This window comes from Balaenoptera physalus (genome assembly GCF_965194825.1).
Source record: "Balaenoptera physalus genome assembly, chromosome: 14".
Taxonomy (NCBI): Eukaryota; Metazoa; Chordata; class Mammalia; order Artiodactyla; family Balaenopteridae; genus Balaenoptera; species Balaenoptera physalus.
The window spans coordinates 23,158,563-23,179,462 of NC_138893.1; the positions used below are offsets into that span (position 1 = coordinate 23,158,563).

The window sequence follows — 20,900 nt, forward strand, 5'->3', positions numbered from 1 at the left end:
CCCATATCTCTGAAATATAACCCAGCAACTTCAAGAAAGGCCATTTGTATTCAATTAATGTTCCCTTGCATTAAGACATACAGTATTACTTCATGCCGTGCATAACCCACTGTCCTCTCATTTTACTATGACGATGATGGAGATAGAAACAACCAGTTTAATTATCCCATTTCCAGCAGAGAAATCAATTTTCAATACGTCTCCACCCTTATAAAGAAGAAGGCAGCGTGGTTCCTGGGAAGTGGCGCCTGCAAACTCCCTCCCGGCTCGGGCCTGACTGCAGACCCCGGGGGCGTCTCCATGGGCCAGCCCTCCCGTGTAGAGCGTTTCCGTGGGGCAGACTCTGGGAGGGGCCTGTGACCCCCGCCTCCAGGGGTCTGTCCTGTGCGGGTGCTGCCTGCTCTTCCCCTCCCCCCCCAGCATCACTCTGGTCCCCAAGGCCCCCACGCCCAGCAGCAGGTTTCCCTAGGGACAGCCCTGCTCACTGGACCAACGCCGGCCTCGGATGGACCGGGTGCCCACGCAGAATCGGAGGGGGTCCCGGGGGGTGTACTGCAGCGTGCAGCCCGCCCCCTCGGTCAGGCTGATTCCAGGGACGCGCCCTGCCTTGCCGGTCAATCACACGGCTCTCTCGGCCAATATAATCTCATTGTTTGACATTTTTATCACAATTCATCGAGACCAAGGGGAGATGAGGAGATTAATATCCCCGTGCGGTTGGCTAATGGCCGGGAAGGAGCTGATGGGGAGCTCTTAAATTTTCTTATTATAGATTTTAATTCTTTGTGACACGAGGTGAGAGGTGGCATCAGGATAATAAGGTAGAGGCCTCCTCTGCCCCGGTGCCCTGAGATCAGGGGGTCTGCTGGGCCTGCGGAGCCCCTCCCCACGGGGGGAGACTCTGGCCTCTGCAGGAGGGGCAGCTGTGCCTGGACGGGCCCAGGCTCTGAGGAGAGTCTCCGGGTGGAGGCTGGGAACACTGGATACGGCGGCCGGGTCAGTGAGGACAGAGCCCCAGGCAGGCAGAGGGAGGGGGGGCCTGGAGGCAGGGAAAGCCCGGGGAGAAGGACACTGTTTGGCCTCTGCCGCTGCCTCTGGGGACCATGTCATGACACTGTCCGCGTGGCCATCACTGACACGGACAGCATCCTTTGGTTGTGGTGTAACCCGTCACACCTGACCCCTGAGGAACGACAGGGCAGTGACAGGCGATGGGGACAAGTTTCAGGAGCCAGGACAAGTGTGGACAGAGACCCAGTCGTGGGCACAGGGGCAGCCATCCGCTGAGGAGCCGGCATCCTGGCCCAGGCCGCCGTCCACAAGGCTCCCACCCCGGGCCGCCTGTTGCCCCCCGAGCCCTTTCCTCAGATCCACCGCTCACAACAGATTATTTTGGATTTCACTGGAAACTGAGCATAGACATCAGCCTTAGAGCCTAAATCTTAGCATTTGAGTAAAAAGTGGAAAGAAGATTTATCTGCAGCCTCTGCTGTCCTGGGGCCAACGTCCAAGCATCAGAGCTCTCAAGGCTCCAAACATCCAAGCATCCTGACCACTCAGGCATCCTGGCTCATTCCATCTGCCCAGCTGCAGTGCCAGTATTATAAAGCTACAGAATCACCACCTGATCTGCTGGCTCTGGAACCGGTTTAATGAGAAATTAAGATTAAAAACAAACGATTTTGCCCAGACACAGAGCTCAGATCAGCTGGAGGAGAGCCGGCCTGGTCCCGATGGGAGCTTGTTCCAGGCAGGGCCGGGAGGGGTCAGATCCCGATGGGGGCCGTCCGCCTCCTGTGTGGCCCCTGCCCTGCCCTCCAGCCCCCCTCCACCCCCGCGCCGTCCTCCTGCCCTCGCTGACCACCACCGTGTGTCCGTCGCCCCGCCCGGCTCCGCCTGCAGCCCGCCCCTCTAGCCGACTCTGCAGTGCGGGGTGAGGCGGCTCGCAGGCACGTGCAGGGCGGTGCGCTCCCGGGAAGGGGCTCGGCCGCTGGCTGGCGGGGTCCTCCCCGGCACAGGCCTCTCCCAGCGCAGGGCGGCCCCGAGGAGGCTGCCCCGCTGCGGGGACCAGCCCCCAAGTCCTCGCACTCACGACAGCTCCCACGCAGGCACGGGGATGGCCTCGCGGCGAAGGTCACGCGGGGTGCAGTCCGCGGCGGAGGCTCGTGAAAGCCAGGGCCACGAGCGGGCGAGGCCGGCTCGTGGATAAGCCCGAGGCTGCGGCCCAGCAGGCTCGAGGTGCTCTTAGGAACCAGTCGGGGGGGACTTGCTCAGAGGACGGGGGCATCACGGGCACTTCGTGGCCAGGACCACCTCGCCCCACGGCCTGCTTCGGGCAGTGCCTGACCGGCCACAACTCTCGGCCCGCTGACCCCACTGCCGCCCAGCCCCGCGGGCTTGGCCTTCCTCCTGCTGCGTTGCTGGTTTTGCCGACAGGCCCACAACCAACAGGGCAGGCTGTTCCGAACTCACTTCGGCCGGAGAAAATGGTCCTCGAGCTCAAACAAACGCAGGTCTTCCCGGACCCCAGCCCGGCCTCATCAGTCATGACCAACGGCCACTCAGTTCCCAGGATGTGGGCCTTTGTCGTTTTTATTAATAAAAGTAATCCCTGCTCATAGAAAAAACCGAAGAGCGCAGCAGAGACTACAAGAAGGAAGGCAAGATCTGCCCTCCCCTTCCTCTCCAAGCCCCGCCCCTCCTCCCCAGGCTCCGCCCCTCCTCCCCAGGCTCCGCCCCTCCTCCCCAGGCTCCGCCCCTCCTCCCCAGGCTCCTCCCCAGGGCAGGGTTTGGTGCCACGGGTACTTCCAGGACTTTTCTTTGGGTGAGTGTCCATATATTTAATGATGAAATGACACGATTTCCCCAAAGTGCTAGTATATTAGAAGTGCTGTCATAGCAGGGTTCCCCCACTTTGCATGTCTTCGTGGGCGTCTCACACTTCATACATGGCCGCACCCCGGGTTACTGTGCTCCCAGGATACAAGCAATCTGTCTATTTTGGTGAAACTACTGATATCTTCTTTGTGAATAATGTATGGTCAACTCCTGTAACTCTGCCATGCCTCTGTGTTCAGGACGGAGAACTCGATATATTTATTAGATCCCAGCATTGATCATTTATCCTTCCAGTGTCTGCAACTGACTTGGGCCATCATGGATGCGGAGGGTGAGTTAAGGTTCATGACCACAATTGGGTTTCTTTTTGCTTCTTTGTGCATTTCTGTCATTTTTTTTAACTCTTAAGGATTTTGGTGCCAGGTTTGTCTTCAGAACAGCTTGTAGCTTCCACTGTTGTCAGCTGTAGCTTTGTCTTGAGATGAACCGTAGAGGCAGGGACAGCCCTACCTTCCTCGCCTGGACCGCCCAGGACTCCCGGGGGAGCTCCTGGGTCCCCACGTTGTGCCCAAGCCAAAAGAGACTAAAAAGCAGACCGGATGATGAAGGATGAGAACTGGGGGAACCAAGGTGAGAAGGAAAGGAAGACACAAAGTAAGATCACAGAAGGCCAAAGACACCTGCTGTAACTACACACACCAGCAGGATTAATACAGAAATCTTCAGATCTGGTCAGGGGCTTGCAGCAATTTATCCTAACAAGGATATCAGAGGTTTTGCATGTGTACGCCGTGGTCTTCGCAGTATAACTGCTAAAGGTGACACCCTTTATGGGACACCCACAAAACTGGTCTGCAGGACCGAGCAATTCTGGGCCCTGAACAGCGGTTCCATGAAGATGCCGTGACACAGGCCCGGTGGGAGAAGGGGCATAGACGGGAGTGTGAGTGTGTGTGTTAGTTCTGTGGGGGCCGGATCTTATAGAGAGTGAGACCCCCCACATGTGGCGTCTTTTGTGCATTCCGTCCTTGGGGGCCGCTGTCCCCGGGGCCTGCGGCAGTGTCTGCCCCCAAATCCCGGTCTTCTCACCTGGGGCAGGTCTGGGACACGCCGTTCTCATGGTGAGACAAAGAGCCAGGAAACTGGTGGACACGAGGGATCCTAAAGATTCCACCTGGGCTGGCATCTGTCCTCCCGCCCATCTTTCCCTGGCCACAGCAATCACATGGCCAAGCTGGTCATCAGGAGAGAGAGTGGGGTCCTCCCAGGAGAAGCAAAGCAAGTCCCCTGGGCCGGGCAGAGGAACTCTGGCTGGGAGGGTGGATTAGCTTCCTTAGCTGAATTAAATTAGGTACAGCCTCTCCTGGGCCCTTTGTAGGAAGAGGCAGCCAGACCATGAAATTCAGGCAGCTCACTGGGCCCCTACAGACCAAGCCACATACTGATGCCACAGGCCACCAGCGCCTGGGGGTGCCCGTACCCACCAGCCCCGTGGCAGAGGGGTTCAGTGGCCTGGCAGCTGCACACAGCGCCTGAGCCTTTGGGGGTCACGTGCCAGACCAGCTCCCGGGCCCAGCTCGCTCCCCTGCCCAGCCCTGCCGGATGCACTGCCCGGACAGCTGGATGGCCAGGCAGCGGGCAGCCTGGGAGGGAGCCGGAAGCCCCTCACGTGCTGCAAGGGCCGTGAGGTGCTCTTTGCCTCAGAGTCGGGGGGTTTTCACAGCCTGGCTGTCCCTCACGTATGGGAGGCTACAGGACAGGCTGCCCGGTCTACGGCAAGCAGTCGCCCTGACCTGTGCACCGGCTGTAAGGCTTTCCTTAGACCAAGGCCCCCTGTGTGCCGGCCCCTACCCGGGAACGGGGCGGGGACTCCATCACTCTTACCTGAAACCCCGCCTGGTCCCGCCCTCCATCCACAGCCCAGTGACCCTTTAAAAGTGCAAATTGGTTCCCATCATAGGCAGCTCCTCCCCTGAAGACTGAACCCCACTTCCTGGGCGGGTCTCCAGGGAAGCTGCCCCTCCCCCAGGTAGCCGCAAGCGCCCTCAGCAGCAGTGCAGGGGTCACCGTGTCAATAATGCTACCCTGCCGTCTGTCAGGCTCGGTTATTAATTTGCCTCCTGTCTGCCCCCCTCCGCCACGAAAGGCACTTAATAAAGACCTGGGGGTACGAGGACAAAGACGTTGAGGCCCGAGCCCAGCCCCGCACGGCGGGTGATGGGAGGGCACTGGCCACGGCACAGCTGGACCCCTCACCCACCAGGAAGCCCCACCCGGGGGCCGGAGCGGCCTGGAGTGTAGCCAGGAGCCCTTCCGGAAGCGTCTCCTTGGCCAGCGCTGTCCGATCCCATCCTGGGAGCAGAGCAGAGGTGCTGGAGCAGACGCCCTAACACAAATCTTGTACTTGGCGCCCAATTAGCACGTTTGGCACGCGGTCAGACCCGCGGGAGAGCAGCCCCGGGAGAGAGCTCATTACCCACGACAGCGCATGTGGTGCCGCGAGGCCCCAGGAATGAGCTCGGAGATGGATTTACGGCTGCCACTTTTTGTCCTTTCCTGAGGGAGACAAGAGTCTTGGGACCCCAGAAGAGTGCTTCTGAGGCGCCATGTGCCTGCCGCCTGCGGTCAGGGCAGAGGCCACCTCCCCCCGGGGCCCCTCGCCTGGCTCCCGTTTCCACAGCCACGGGCTGGGGGATGCTTTCCAGCTCGGGTGAGAACATCTGGGGGCGCACGCCTCAGCCGGAGGGAGTGGTGGCCCCGCTCCCGGGTGTGGAGAGGGGGCCCGAGCCCTCGCCGGGTCCAGCTTGGATGTGGCTGAGGGGAAAGGTGCCCACAGGTCTCCAGCCCAGAGCCAGGTGCCACCCAGAAGCAGGAACGCAGAGCAAAATGGCAACCCTAGGAAAGGTGCCCCAGAGCTGGGGCCAGGCAGGCCTGGAGGCGGGGCGAAGGGGGGACTGGGGGGCAGGTTCGTCCGAGCCTTTGGCCTGGACCAGACCCACACGGACGTTTCCCTCCTGAGCCCCAAATCCTCTCTGCCAGGGAGTTGTTCATCCAGCCATTCCTTCACTCAAGCTCTTAGCAGCCGGGCCCCTGGTGGGTTGGAGCCCATCCTGCACCAAGGACCCTGCAGGACACCTGGAAAGGAAGAGGCAGCACAGCCTTGACGCCTGTTGGACGTTCACGTGGGGAATGCGAGATGGGTGGGGGTAGCAGACCTGGGGGAGGGACCCTGGAAGGGGAAGAAGAAGGAGGGAGGGGCCGGAGAGGGAGGAAGACGAGGCACGCAGGGTGCCGGTAGCCGTGGAGTATGGCCAGCGCCGCCCCAAGCGCAGAGGCCGGGTGCCTGAAACCCGAGGCTGCCCATCAGATAGGGCAGCCCCGCTGAGCCCAGAGGCACTGGCCAGGGAGGGCGGAAGGTGCCACCTTCTTAAGAAGCTGCCTGAGAAGAGAACGAAAATAATTGGACCTACATCAGCAAAGGGGTTCGTTCATATGCGGGCACCTCCCAGCAACCAGGAGAGGCCTGTGGCCACGTGCCCCAAAGAGAGAACGACCCAGAGTCGTGAGGTCAAGTCACCCAGTACCGGTGGCTTGCACAGCCACAGGTCCTGGGAGACCAGCGTGTTGGCGGCCGCCCAGCCTCTGTGTCAGATCTCAACCTGGCAGCCGGGCTCTTCCTTCAGGAGGAGAAAGGTGAGGCCAGCACAGCAAAATGGTAAAAGAGACTCAGGTTTGTACGACAAGAACGTGTAGGGTAGCTCTGTACACTCCTCTATGGCTATTACATTTATCAAAATACATAACCTTTAAAGAAGTGAAGGAGCTGGGGTAGGGCGAGCTGGGGGTGTGGGGAGGGGCTCTGCAAAGTGGGAGATGCCCACCCGGCCCAGGCTGGGGCAGGGGCTTCAAGTCCAGTGAAGCCAGAGCATCACAGAGGATGGGGGAGGGGTAGGAGGTCCCCAGAGATGGGGGGGGGCAGCTGGGGCCCCTCAGCCTCTGCTGCTTCTTTCATATACCTTCGGGGGCCCCCACCCACCCACCAACGGTCCCCGCCTCCCAGGGTCTTGCTAGGATCTTCCCAGGGACGTCCCTTCCGGGGCGCCACACGCCCATGGTGCCCTTTGGCTCAGGGCGCCTGGAGCCTCTTAGCAGTGCCATCTCCCTGGGGGAGCACGGGCTCCGGAAAACCCTCTGAAGCCTGGGACTGGGGTGCATGTTCAGTCCTTGACTCGGCAGCACTTATTCAGCCCTCCAGGTGGCCGGAGCACGGGGGCCCTGCACCCAGGTGCTGACTCTCTGGAAGGTGCCACCGTGCAGAGGGGCAGGCCAGCCTGGTGGAGGCTGGGGCTGAGGGTCCAGTCCAGAGCCGAGGGAGCAGGAAGTGCGCCACAGGAAGATGGGGGGACAGCGGTCCGGGGCCGGCGGAAGGCGGGGTGGCAGCACACGGATCAGTGTGGGGGTCAGAGGGATGCGAGACCACAGGGGGCCTCGTTCTGAGGCACACGGGTCGCTATGTGGGGATTAGACCGGGTTGGAGCGCGGTGCGTGGCACTCGGCCCTAATGCAGGTGGGAGAGGGGTGAGGCGGGGCCCGGTGCCCAACTGGGTCTCCCCTACCAGCCACCCGTGCCCCTCACCCCAGGTCCTGCACACCCTCAGCACTCAGTGCTCTCGCTGCCTTCAGTCACTGCCCTGGTGGCACTGGGAGCGAGTGAACAGGGCAGCCTCCACTCGCGCCCCTGCGCAGTGACGGGTGTCTGCCAGCCACCTTTCGGGGGGTCAGCCAGTGGAGGGCGCCCAGTGGGATGGGCAGGGATCTGGTCTTTCTCTGTGGCCCGGGCGTTTGCTGGGAGGGGGTGGGATTTGTGCCAGCCGGGCTCCTTCAGCATCTCCAGAACCTGGGAGTTCCTGCAGCTCCAGGGCCCAGGTGACTGCGCCTCTGCCCCTTCATCCCAGAGCTGCGGGCAGCACTTGGTTCTCTTGACCCACCAACCCCTGGGTCAGCAGCCCCCTGAATCTGCCCCCAGGTGTGGTCACCTCCTCGAGCTCCCAGAGGCTGAGAACTGCTCACATATGGGAGGACAAAGCCAGGGCCCTTTGCCCTTTGCAGGAAGCCACCGAGCGGGTAGCAGCTCCATGACTTGCCGGCCCCACAAAATGACAAATCTTTCCTTTGACGAGGTTTTTTTGCCAACTCCAGGGGTACCTGTGTGGCTGGAGATGGAATCCAAGCTCCTTCTAGGTGCAAGCGCCCTTATGCCCCTCCCTCTCCGCCCCCCCTTCCCCACCCCCCCCCCCGGCCCTTGCCGGCCAGGCTCTGACCCACCCTGCGCTTGGACACCTGTTGGCCCTGGCTGGCCCTCCAGGAGGACCACCTTCCCTGACCTCCCCCTTCCCAGCGATCATTGGTCCTGTTCCCCTCCTGCAGGGACTTCCGAAAGTTTTTTGGTTTATTGTTTATTACCCACTCCTCCCCTGGGGGCAGGGCGGGGTGCAGAGGTGGAGTTCTCTGCGTTCACGTGGCTCTTCCAGAGCATGCCTGGCACCTAGTAGGTGCCCAATAAATAAACGTTGACTAAGTAAAGGTCTCTGTCAAACGCGCGCTCTGCGTGTTCCCACAGCGTCTAAGTGTGAGCGCCGAAGTGCCCGCCGCCTTCCCAGGCAGGACTTTTCTTTCAGCACCAGGAGGTGGCATTCGCGAACCTCTCCACCCCGGTGGCAATCAGCGCGGGCTTCGGGAGCCGAGAGGCGCTCCTTCCCCGCAGGCGGCCACGGTACCGTCCCCGGAGGAGGGGGCGTTTCCCTTGATCCCACCCAGGGGGCGGCTCCCGGGAGCTCAGGAGGAGGGGGTGGCGTGGGAGCCGGGTAGAAGGTGGAGGGGCGCAGCCTCGGAGCGCCCAGAGATGGCGGGCAGGCAAGTCGAGCAAGTTAACAAGTCTACACACTCGGGACTGGGGCACTGGGGGAGGGTGTCCCGAGCCGTGGCGTCCTGGGGGCTTGAGGGGCTGCGCCCGGGGCTTGGGAACCCCCGCGCGCCGGGCAGGACAGGGCGCATGGGGAGGGCACCGAGACACCCACCGCCAGAGAGCATGGAGAAGAGGCCGCCCTCACCCCGCACCCCCGGCGCCCCCAATCCTCTCTGGGCCCTCCAAACCGCACTCCGGCCCCCCATCCTGCACCCAGGGCCGCTGGCTCCCTGGAGAGCCAAGCACGCTGCGGCCAGGGGAGAAGCAGCCCCACTCGCGACCCCAAGCATTCCGGCCGTGGTCCAGGGGGGGCCCGGCGGCGCAGACAGACCCGGGGCGCAGGGCAGCGACTCGGGGTGTCCGTTTCCTCAGTGGTAAAAAGGACTGCGGAGGCCCCAGCCCGGGTGCTCGAGGAGCCACAGCGCGGCGCCCAGAGCTGCGGTGTTCCTCCTGCCACCGAGCCAGAGTCGCAGGGAGGATAGTGCGCCCTGTCGTCCCGTCCGGGCGCGCCACTCCCGGCCCGCCCCAGAGGACTGTTCGGCCACAGCTGCCCAGAGTCGGCTCCTTGGTGCCGGGAGTAGGGAACCGGCCCCGCCCCTCTCACTTGGCCCCGCCCCCAAGCCAGTAACTGCCATCTCCATCAGAGCCCGAGCCTTGGCCACCCCGTTAGCCGCTTCCGAGGAGCCCAGAGGGGCCCAAACCCTGCTGGGAAGGATCCTCCCTGCGGCTGGGCTCTCGGGGAGCACCTCCGCTGTGCCCGAGGCGGTGGGGCTCAAGCGAGGCCCGGGGCGGGTCTCGGGGCCTGGCCGCCCGTAGGTAGCGCGGGAATGCGAGAGGTGCGCGCTCGTTAGGTATCCCGGGCCTGGCTCCGCAGGTGCCGCTCGCTTGCGGGGCAGCCACACCCGGATCCCGCGAGAGCGGCCCCGGCCGAGGAAGCAGGAAGAGAGAAATTCCCATGCGCGCGGACTGCACCGCGCACGAAGCCGGGGGCACCACGCGCCACGGCGCGCCGCCCGGGACAGCACGGTGCGCGCACACGCGGGCAGGGGCGGCCACCGAACGTCCGCCCAGCCCCGGCGGCCAATGGCTTTCTGAGCGGCGATCTGGTGTAAGGACTCGCAGCGCCAAGACCCGAAAGCTAACCGCACAAAACGAAAATGGACCCCCCAAAGGTCTCAGTGCCAGCGGACGCTGGGTCCCTGCACAGAGTCGAAAGGGTCGCCTTCGTCCGCGCCACAGAAACCCTGGCGGCCGGGATGAAACGGGAACGTCGTTGCTAACCGACCACACCAGGCCCGAGAGAGGCCGGCCTGGCGCACACCGCCGCCCAGCCACGAAACTGCAGCCGTCCGTTCGCACACGTTCCCGTCACGTTCCCAACAGGCAGCGAATAATAATAATAGCCGCCACTTAGTAATTGCTATGTGACACCACCCAAGAGAACCAAGGAGGCGACGTCCAGAACTGTACCCAGCACTGGCTCTCCGCCGGCGCCCGCAGTCCACTGCGATCTTATTTGAACCCGCACAGCAATTCCACGGGGTGGGAGGCTTTTCCACCCAGAGGAGGACACCATGGGCCCTGCGTGCCCGTCAAAAGGCCACGCTACTGCCCGCTGGCTGCACTTCGGGCGCGCACCCACGTTAAGGCCCTGAGCGTTGCCCCGCACGCCTTGGGACCCGGACTCTGAGCCTGCCAGGGTCCCCGACCGCCGGCTCGGGCCGCGCTTCACGAGGGAACGGCTGTGCCCTAGGTCGCGGCGCCCAGGTCCAAGCTCCGGACTCAGGTTGCCTCCCGGGAACAAGCTGCGACTTCGCGGCCGGGAAACGCCTGACCGGGAGGCCCGGGCGGTCCCCGCGCCCTGACCCGGCAGTGTACAGTCCCGAGGGCAGGGAGGGGACCGGGAACCGCCCCTCCGGCAGCGCGCGCGACTCGGCAGCCTCGCGTGTGGCCCCGGGACAGGCCTCGCCACGGCGCCAGCCATTGGTTGGTGAAACCAGCGCAGATTCTCGCGGGCCAAGTCTAGCATTCGGCCCGTGGACTCTGACGTCCCGCTTCCTCCGCCCTTCTGCATCCCAGAGGAGAATGTTCCCGGAAATGTTTTCGTTCCTCCCTCAAACCTGAGCCCGGGGCGGCCGGGAAGCCGCAAGGCGGGGCGCGGACTGTGACCCCGAAGGTGCCTGCTGAATCCCCGCGCCCTCCCGCCTGTGCCTCTTCACCGAATGGGGCGCACGGAGTGTACCAAGGGGATCCTCAAATCTGCATTCTTTCGGTGATAAAATATGTTCCCGTATTTTTTCCTGATTTCCCACTAAAACCTTTGCCTAACTAAACTCCCATCCAACGGGATTTATTTCGTCCCCGGGGAGATAAATCAGGCAGCAAATTTACAGCCCGGGAGGCACCTGCCGGGCTAATGGGCCCTTCATGGAGTGCGCGGCCAGCGGGGGCGCGCGCAGACGGCGGGGGCGCTGGCCAATGGCCGGGCCGCGGTCGCCGGCAGCCAATCAGCGCGCGCGCCGCCTGGGGGCCCCGCGGTTATCAGCGCGTCCGGCCCGCGCGGCGCGGCGCCGCTCCGACCGGCCCCGGAGCCGCCAGCGCCCACCCCGCGCCGGAGCCGCCGCCCGCCCTCGCGCCCGCCATCCGCGCCGTCGGCGCCCGCGCCCCGAGCCCCCGCTGCAGCCGGCGCCCGCCCGGGTCGCGCGCAAACTTCCCGGGCCGGCGGGCGCGGGCGGCGGCGGCGGGGCCTGGATGGGCGCCCGGGCCGGCGGCGGCGGCGCCCATGGACGCTAACCGCCCGGGCGCGTTCGTGCTGAGCAGCGCGCCGCTGGCCGCGCTACACAACATGGCCGAGATGAAGACGTCGCTGTTCCCGTACGCGCTGCAGGGCCCGGCCGGCTTCAAGGCGCCCGCGCTGGGCGGCCTGGGCGCGCAGCTGCCGCTCGGCACCCCGCACGGCATCAGCGACATCCTGGGGCGGCCCGTGGGCGCGGCGGGCGGCGGCCTCCTGGGCGGCCTGCCCCGTCTCAATGGGCTCGCCTCGTCGGCCGGCGTCTACTTCGGGCCCGCGGCCGCCGTGGCGCGCGGCTACCCCAAGCCTCTGGCCGAGCTGCCCGGGCGGCCGCCAATCTTCTGGCCCGGCGTGGTGCAGGGCTCGCCCTGGAGGGACCCGCGCCTGGCCGGCCCGGGTAAGTGGCCCACGCGCGGATTCGGCGTGGGGCGGCGGGGCGGACGGGGGCGCGGGGCCGCCGGCCGCGCTCACCCGCCCTCCTTTGCAGCCCAGGCCAGCGGGGTCCTGGACAAGGACGGCAAGAAGAAGCACTCGCGGCCGACCTTCTCGGGCCAGCAGATCTTCGCGCTGGAGAAGACTTTCGAGCAGACCAAGTACCTGGCGGGGCCGGAGCGCGCGCGCCTCGCCTACTCCCTGGGCATGACCGAGAGCCAAGTCAAGGTGAGGCGGCTGCGGCCCGGGCGGCCCCCCGCGGGTCCCGCTGCGCCGAGGCCCACCCGCTCCCCCGCGTCCTGCGAACGGCCTGCGAGCTGCCGCCGGCCTTGGCCCCGGTCCCGGGGGCGCCCAGCCCCGCGGCCGGGCCCGGGCAGAGGGGTGGCCTCGGGCGTCCCTCCGCGGCTGGCGGCGTCTCCGGCCGGGCCGCCGAGGGGCCAAGCTGCCGCGGGCCGGGTGCTTCGGGAGGCGCCGCCTGATGGGCACCCTCCACCCCAGGTGTGGTTCCAGAACCGGCGGACAAAGTGGCGCAAGCGGCACGCCGCGGAGATGGCGTCGGCCAAGAAGAAGCAGGACTCGGACGCAGAGAAGCTGAAGGTGGGCGGCTCGGACGCGGAGGACGACGACGAGTACAACCGGCCCCTGGACCCCAACTCGGACGACGAGAAGATCACGCGGCTGCTCAAGAAGCACAAACCCTCGAACTTGGCGCTGGTCAGCCCGTGCGGCGGCGGCGCGGGGGACGCCTCGTGAGGACGCGGCGGCGAGGCCGGACAACCAGGGTACGGGACGCGGGCCGGCGCCCCTCGCCAGCCGCCCGCGCCGGAGTGTGTATATATATTTTTACAGAATAAGTTATAAAGCGGCCTGGCTCGGGCTCGGCGTGCGGAGACCCCAGAGCGCCCGCGTCCCTGTCCTCGGCGTGGGCGCGGGATCGGGACCGCCGCTGCCGCGCGTCCTGAGAGGAATCAGTTTGTATAATCAATAAATTATTTGACACGTCCCCGTCGGAGCCGTGGCTCCCGAGGCTGCACCGCGTGTTTCTTCCTTATCGAAAACTGCGGGCGAGACGCCCTGCGCGGTGGCGCGGCCCTCTGCCTCTGCCGGGCCCGCTGTCCCGGGTCCCCTGTCCAGTCTTCAATGCCGCGGGGTCCGCGCCTTCTGCCGGAGGGGCGCCTGGGTCTGGCGCGGGTCCGGCTCGGAATCGGGGCGTGATGGAGTCCCGGTCGCCTCGCGCCCCAGGTTGCCCGGGCGGCAGCAGCTCGCAGGACCGAGGGCACCGCGAGGCCCGGCACGGGGAAGGCGGCCCCGTCCGAGAACCTCGGGCCGCCCGGGGGCCGCGAAGAGCCAGGACTCAGCGAGCTGGAGCGGAGCCGACGGCGGGGGGATGGAGCGGGGCGCTGGGCGCTCGGCGGCGGCGGCTCCTCCGGCGCAGGCAGCTGTGGCGCGCGCGGGGCAGCAGGTAGGACCCCTTGTCCCCGTCCCTCCCCCCAGCTCCACCGGCCCCAGCCCAGGGCGCCCTCCCCAGGGCTCTGGAGGCCCGCTGTTTTGCTGGCTTAGGTGGATGAGGGTTGGGCAGATTTAAACACATTTGGGGTTGCCGGAAAGGGCAGGTGAACCCTCGCTCCTGCCCCACCCGGAGTGGTACCTTTCCCCTTTGGTGTTGGCGGGTGGGGGGGGGGAGGGGGGGAGGGGGGGCGGTGAGGGGCGCCGCTGGGCCTTAGCTCCTGCCGATGTGCTTTGCTCTGATTATGTAGGCTGAAACATGCCCAGCCTTAGTAGCTACATAATTTGAAGTAGCACTGAACTCACATTGGGTGAAATAAATCAGGTTTTAAATTCATCAGCACCATAGCCCTTCTGCTGCCGTTTAATAGATTTTTTTCATCGGTAGAAAGCAGGGTTTAACTCAAACTGGGACTACAAAGAGAAATCCAAAATAATTTTGCTGCCCCGGCGGCATCAGTTCTCTCAGGGGCCCTGGAGTTTTTCTTTGCCCGTTTGACCCTGGGATGTGGGGAAGCACATCTGGCCGGTGCTTGGACTTTGTCCTCCTCCTGGGCAGCTCCGTCCTCCACCCGGCACCTCCCTGGATCGGCCAGCCCGACCCAGCCCCCCAGCCCCGCGGAGGCCCGGGAAGCCCTCCTCCCTCTGGCCTGTTCCTCACCCCGGAATCCAAGGGCCAGGATTCCAGTTAACAGCAGCCTGAGTCTGCTCTGGTTCACAGACGACCACCCCATCCGTTCAGACTCTGGACGCTCCACGTGGTTGCGTAACTGTTGTGTTAATTTTAAAAATTGAATAAAGGGTTGTATTACTGTAAGATTTCTCTTGGAAGGCATTATTGAAAATGTTAAAGAGAAATGTAAAAGGTTGAAGTTTTGTTTTTTGGGTTTTTTTTGCCACATGGCTGCATCAATTTAAAAAACAGACTTTTTCACTGGCTGGTTTTCTTTCTAAGGGAGCATTAATTTTTTTTCAAAATTTATGTGAGTGAACTATTCTTTCAGCTCAAGTTAAGAGCAAAGGAATTTCCAGTTTTAAAGTTTTGAGGAAAGCAATGCATTTATGTAATCTCATTTAAAAAATGCTGAGGGGTAAATCCCAGTAGTTACCTCTGCAGTAAAAATCCAAAAGATGATCTCTCTGCTCTCACGCCATAGCTCAGTTCTGTAACAGTATCCGACAGAATGGAGTCCAGGATTGCCGAGGAGCGTAGCCTGCCTGCACTGCAGGCTACAAAGGGCCCAGAGCACGGGAGGAGGAAATGCAAAGCAGACGGGATATTTTCACCACGATCGATTTTATTGCTTAGGGACCGGAGCGGTCATTTCCAAAGGCCTCCTGAGTGACCAACAGCTGAAACCCCGCTGCACAGAATCACCGTGGGCCGGCCAGAGCAGAGCGACCACAGCTTGACACAGACCCTGACGGTACCGTCAAGGACACAGATTCGGCACGTGGACGCCAGCTCACTTGCAACGGTTGTGATTTATCCAAAACAAGCTTCTACCCAGCGCCTTCACCCAGCCCAGGAGTTCTGTAGTGTTAAAGCAAATCAATAAAACGTTCGTTTGTGTTTCATCCACGGGCCCTGGGACCACCTCTCACTGCTCCGCCGGGTGCCAGGAGCAAGTACGTGCAGCAGGGTTACGACAGGTCGTTAGAGGTTCAGCATCCAAGGACGTGTACAGTTTGTTTCTCTGAATATTTTTATATACAGGCCACGTTACAAGCAGTTTCTATCAGAAGCAGACTAGCTATTTTTATTTCTCCCATGATATTATTGTTTTATGTAGAATACTTGGCACCATAGAACAGTAACAAAAGACAGACAAAACGGTTTACAAAATTCTTAAAAGGTACACCCGAGCTAGCTATAAACTTCACATTCAGTTCTTAATATTAGGCAGAAAAAGGCCTAGGAGTCTCCAACTGCTCGTATGGATGTGCTGTGGTCGGTGTGACCCCTGACGGCTCTGCTGGGTCGTAGTACTTGTTTTATAGCTTTGTGTGTTGACGTGCACGTAACCAAACTCCTAGACGCCAATTCTACCCTGCTGATACGACACTCAAGCGTTCATACTGGAAAGTATATTTAGCGTAAGTTTTGGTAAGTTTATAAATTATTTTTAAAAAGTATATATTTATATATATTTATATATATAAAAATGGAAAGCAGCTGCAGTGTGATTCAAAAACCATGTAACATGGCAGTAGAGTGACTAACAGGGAAGGGGCCTCCAGAAGTGAAAGCGAGGGCCACGCCGCCGGCCGGCAGAGCCCCGGCCGCCCCGCCACAGAGGGGACTCCAAGCCCTGTGGGGTTTCTACGCCGGAGAAGCTCCTCCACGCTGACAATGATTAAAAATCGAAAACCGTGAAGTCTAAAATGCAGAATCTCTTTGCTGTCTATTAGAGTTTTGGCGACAGGACTGTGACTTATTTAAAAAATCCCCATGTTTCTACTTGATGTCACACGAACAGACACGACAGTGAGGTATGTGAGGCTTGTCCGGAGCGCCGTCCGGGGCGGAAGCGACGTGTGGGGCCGGCCGTCTAGCGGTGGCGCGCAGGCGGGCCTGTCGATGCAGCTGTCGGAGGACGTGGCTCCTCGTGCCGCAGGGAGGTCTCGCCGGGGGTCCCCTCGTGGCGCTGGCATCGCTTCCCTGCCGTGGAATCAGCCGTTTGTTAAGGGGACAGACACACCACGGAAAGCTCAGAAAGGTGAACTCGAGGGAGGAGGCATATTTACCACCAGTTCACTGCACCACACAACACTTGTGCACACGTGCGTGAGGTTTACCTGCCCCGGGCGCCATGCGGAAGGCCAGGAACACGGGCTGCAGCGGGAGAAGAGAGGCCGTCAGAACCGGGCGCCCAGACCCCGCTCCCGGGCTACCCGGCCGCGGCCCGCGGGCCCAGCGCAGGGCCCCAGTTCCCGAGGAGCTGGTGGGACTGGGCGACCAGAGGCTAGAGGCAAAGGGCCTTCGCGTTCTCTAAAGACGCTGTTGTTTCCAGATAAAGACAACGTGAAAGCTGATTTCAGGCCCGAAGAACACGGGGAAGGACAGAGCCCGTCCTGGGATCCGGCCCCCTGGGCAGTGTGGGCGACCGCCCAGAGGCCGTGAAAATGGGAAACGGTGAACATCTCTCATGTGGCTGATGGTGACACACGACCCGTCACTCACACGCCCCTCGGAGGGGCCTGGGCCAGTCACACGTACAAAGTTAGTCCCGGAACAAATACTTGGTGTTTCCCCCGAGGTACTGGGTCGGTGACACACCCGTCTCCCACCGCCCGTCTCCCACCCGCACTGGCCGTGGGTGCTTGCCCCAGAAGCCAGGAAAATACTTGAGTGCACGTTCAGGAAACGGCCTCCAGAAATAGCCAGTGGTGGACACAGCCTCCTTTTACAAATAGTAAAACTGTGTATTTTATTCTGTGACCAGTGACTTCTGCCTTATCTACCTGCCTATCTAGCCCCTACCTACCTACCTTCTGGTATTTTATTAAAGTTAAATAAAAACAGACCAACTTGGCCTCCTCTGTGCAGTAGACTAAGGAGGCGGAGAAGAGGGGCAGTAGAAGCAGTCCACCACAGCCCCCAGCCTGCAAAGCCCGCCACGGCCCGCCCCTCGGGCCCGGCCCCCAGACCGCGGCGCGGCTCCGTCACCTTGTGGTCTCCCATGCAGACACTGGGCCCGATGTGGTCGTAGGTGACAACCTTCTCCTCGCTCTCCGACTGGGAAAAGCAAACAGAGGGAGAGGCATGGGAGGCGGAAATGGGGGTGTTTCCTGGGAGAGCAGCGAGCGGGTGGCAGCCCAGCGGATGCTCCGCCCGCGGCCACTGTGCCCACGTCTCCGTGGGGCTCTGGCTGGCTCAGAGCCGCCAGTGTGCCTCTGGCCCCCAGGATGGAGGTCCGGGCCGTCCGGGCAGCACCTCGGCACCCTGCTCTCCCAGGTGGGAGGGCTCCGGCCTTGGGAGGTGGCGACACGGGCGGTGGGTGTGGAGCCCGAGCTCCCCTCTGCCTCCGGGCCGGGCCCTGGACCGTGCTCGCTGCAGTCGGGGCAGCTGTGACATTTCTTTCCAGCTGTGCCCCCGGCACAGAGGAAGCCCACCTGGTTCCTGTTTTCCCTGTTGCCATTTGTTTTGGACCCAGAACTCCCTGTTCAAACGAGAAGACTCCCCGAACGCCACGCTGCCGCACCCAGCGGTCTGCGCCCAGTGACGCAGGGCTGAGGGCGCCCTCCTGCCTCTGCCAGCCTGCAGGCACCTTAACGCCAGGTGTGCAGCCAAGGGTGTGTTCCCGCAGTCAGTCGGCTCTGGCTCCAACTGGGCCAGGATTTCACATCCTCGGCTGAAGCGTCTGAGACTATAAGCTGAATTATCTTTAATGCAGCAGGAAGCTTAAGGTCAGGTTTACTTTGCAGCATGGTCGCCTGCCAGAAGGCGTAAAGACCCCTCTGCGCGTCCTTCGCCATCACAGAACCTCCCCGGAGTGGGGAAACGTTCATCAAGCGCAGCGTGGTAATTCACAAAGGCAGCATAGAATTGTGGATTTCCAAGTGCACAATCGTGAGACAGATAAACAAATTAAGCGGGCGCCGCTCACCTCGCTGCAACTCATCACCACGCCCGCCACCTCCGTGTCCCGGGGCCGGGAAGCAGGACGAACGTGATGCCGAGGTGACCGAGCGTGGCGTGATGGATGACGCCGTGGGAGCTGCTCGCGCCACGGCCAGTGGGCTGGTAACGCCTGCCGCCCGCCGGGCAGCCCCCAGGGGAGGGCCTGCCGGGGCTCCCACCCACCCCCCAGAAGGGCGCTGTGCCCTCCCCACACTGGGCCACCCAGCCGAGCTCTGTCCCCACTGTGTCTGCAGCATCAAATCTCGGGCCCCGAAGCTGACATGATGTGAACGCAGGTAAAACAGCCTGCAGTGCCGCCTTCTGCTGGACCCGTCTGCAGCCCTGGGCAACCCCCTTCACCATCCTACGCACTCCTGCTGTCTTGGTGGGGTTACCGCAGGATGCCTTTTTCCCTGGGAGAGGACACTGGCCTCTTCTCCGCGCCCCGAGGCCCCTGAGGCCCCCTCTCTGGACACAGCCCTGTGCTCAGCTCGCCTGCCGGCGTGAGCCGCTATGTCCACTGTCCACGCTCTGCTTCCTCACATGGCATCTCAGGGCCCCAAGGGCAGGCCCAGCAGAGACGGCTGCGTCCGAGGCCGGGCACCAGGCACGCTTGCCCGGGTCTGTGTGGTCAGGGCCAATGTCCCGTGCAGCTCCCTTCGGGAAGGCTGCTTGTGGGAGCAGCCCAGCCAGCACCTGTCCTCCGCGATGGGCTCTGGGGGCGGGCGTGTCACAGCCGGGTGCAGGCCCTGCCCACAGGCCCCGGGGAGGGCTGCCGAGGCTGCCCCGGCCAGCCCCCAGGCCCCGTCAGAGCAAGCTCAGTGCGGACCCGATGCGTCCCCACCTCCAACCCGGGCCCAGCAGCCTCCCTCCCCACGCACCCGGGGGCTCTGGCTCAAGGCAGAGCGTGGAGGGCCGGCCCGCCCCGGAAAGGCCAGCAGTGGGGCCTCCTGGAGGGGATCTGCAGGGGCTGCCGAGCAGGGGAACGGGTGTGCACCTGGGCAGGCCGAGGGGGCTCTGCCCTCCTGGCTGCGTCTCTGGGTAAGGGCCTGGGGCCCAGGGGCGCAGACAGGGCTCCTCGCAGCAGCCTCGGGGGCTGTGGAGGGAGGTCACTAGAGCCCAAAACGTACTGGGTTGAGGTTGGGGGACGGCCTGGGCCGTGGGGACCTCCTGCCCTCTCCTAACTGGCTGCCCACATCACGCAGAGACCAGACCGCTGCCCTGAAGAATCAGTGCACCTCGTTATTATATTTTTTCACTGACGGGGTTGACAAAACCAATGCAGGTGTTGATTCTTTAGAGCAGTCCTTTTGTGTTACACGTGGGCATTGAAAATCCCCGGGAAATCAAGAGGCTCCAGGAAACTCAAACTCTCCCCGCACCCAGTCTCACGGGGCTGCCTCCTGAGTGCTGGACATTCATCTTTAACTTCTCAAGCCCCAGTGTGACTCTGGCTCTGATTTACAACTTAGGAAAATAAGGACGGACCTCACAGCTCCCAAGCTCTTTCGAGGACAAGAGCTCATTGACTCCCCCGCGGACACAATGAACTAAAACGATTCCTAAAGCACTGGCGACAGTTTGTGCCTGTTTTGAATCCAGAAAGACACTGGAGATCGGGCTCCATCCCAGCCCCGAGGACAGCGTCAGGGCTCATCCTGGGGCCGGCAGGAGGGCACGTCCCCTGGCCCGAGGCTCCCCACCCGCCCGGGCTCTGGCCTGCGCGGCCCTCACACTTACCCTCAGAATCAGCTCCTTGGCGGACGGGGACATAAGGACGCGGTCACACCAGGCGGGGCACCGGGTGTTCATGTACTGCCGGCCCTGGCTGGAGTCCTCACTGTATGGGTAGCTGGGGAGACAGGGCAGGAAGGCACCGGTCAGCAGCCGCAGGGCCCCTCCTCCAGCCCCTCCTCCGCGCCCGGGGGAGGGCGGCGTGGGCTCTGCCCCACGCACCTCAGAAAGGCCGAGCCTGTGCAGGGGGAGAACAGGCGGACGGAAGTTTCCAGAATAAAGTCAAAGGACTGTCCCACCCAGCACTTCAGATAAACCCTCCCCACAGACACGGACACGTCTATTAAACTTGGTTTTATTTTTGGATGCGGCCTACAGCACAACGAAAACCTGCCCAGGAGCCTACGGAGGCCTGGGCACAGACTGACGCCACACCCTTGTCCCACCGAGGCGTCCACCTCAGGAAGCGCCCAGGTGCCCGGGCCGTGGCCTTGGACCTTCGCTGTGGTGGAGTGTGTGCCTGACCCTGACTTACCGCCCTGGCCGCACGGGCCCCGCTTCCCGCCCACCGGCCCGGTGTGGCAGCGGGGAGAGGCCCGGGGCCCCTTGGGAATGGAGCCACCACAGCCGACCGACTGACATGGCGAGAAGCAGGTGGGGCCTGTGACCACCAGCTGAGCCCCCGACACCCTGGCACTAGCCGCCTGGCTGAGGCCCAGAACTCACCGGCACCTCCGGCTCCGGGCTCTGCACTGCCCAGCGGGTCCGCCCTGGTCCATGTAAAACTGCTCACCCCACCCCGTGGGCATTTTGATTGGGTTGCACTGAACTAACAGCAGGTGAATTTAACCAGAATGAACTAACTGGCTTTGGGGGACCCTCAGCCGTGCTCCCTGCACACCCATGAGGATGGCGGGTCTGCTTTCTCGTGGTGCATCTCCTATGGCCTTCAATACAGTCTAAAATTTTTCCTTGCAAAGGTCTAATGTGCTTTTTAGGTTAGTTCCAAA

At 62.7% G+C, this 20,900-nt stretch overlaps 2 protein-coding genes across 12 annotated transcripts in view; one reads left to right on the forward strand and one right to left on the reverse strand.

Moving 5' to 3' along the window:
* The first annotated feature begins 11,553 nt into the window (after window positions 1-11,553).
* On the forward strand, window positions 11,554-13,707 carry NKX6-2 (NK6 homeobox 2). Of its 2 annotated transcripts, XM_082424890.1 has the most exons (3): window positions 11,554-11,991; window positions 12,082-12,254; window positions 12,525-13,707. In XM_082424890.1, exons 1-3 carry the CDS (start codon window positions 11,586-11,588, stop codon window positions 12,777-12,779), a joined length of 834 nt encoding a protein of 277 aa, XP_082281016.1. In that variant the 5' UTR covers window positions 11,554-11,585; the 3' UTR covers window positions 12,780-13,707. The 2 variants fall into 2 exon arrangements, with proteins under 2 accessions (XP_082281016.1, XP_082281015.1); XM_082424889.1 differs by having other exon boundaries at window positions 11,554-12,254.
* A 1,103-nt stretch (window positions 13,708-14,810) lies between these two features.
* Window positions 14,811-20,900, reverse strand: part of INPP5A (inositol polyphosphate-5-phosphatase A) — a 182,259-nt gene continuing 176,169 nt past the window's right edge. For 4 of the 10 annotated variants that reach the window (XM_082424873.1, XM_082424875.1, XM_082424882.1 and 1 more), the window contains 3 exons: window positions 19,897-20,008; window positions 17,203-17,271; window positions 14,811-16,194 (listed from right to left, as the gene is read on the reverse strand). In XM_082424873.1, the coding sequence (XP_082280999.1) occupies window positions 15,991-16,194; window positions 17,203-17,271; window positions 19,897-20,008 (385 nt within the window). In that variant the 3' untranslated portion in view covers window positions 14,811-15,990. Of the gene's footprint in view, window positions 16,195-16,280; window positions 16,369-17,202; window positions 17,272-19,896; window positions 20,009-20,900 lie in introns of all 10 variants that reach the window. The other 6 variants (XM_082424877.1, XM_082424876.1, XM_082424880.1 and 3 more) reach the window with 4 other exon arrangements.

What these genes read in the sequence shown, in the direction of transcription:
- NKX6-2 (XM_082424889.1), top strand. Translation starts at nt 11,586, where the DNA reads ATGGACGCTAACCGCCCGGGCGCGTTCGTGCTGAGCAGCGCGCCGCTG. An exon ending in TGACCGAGAGCCAAGTCAAG is followed by an intron (nt 12,255 to 12,524) that starts GTGAGGCGGCTG and finishes CCTCCACCCCAG; the next exon opens with GTGTGGTTCCAGAACCGGCG.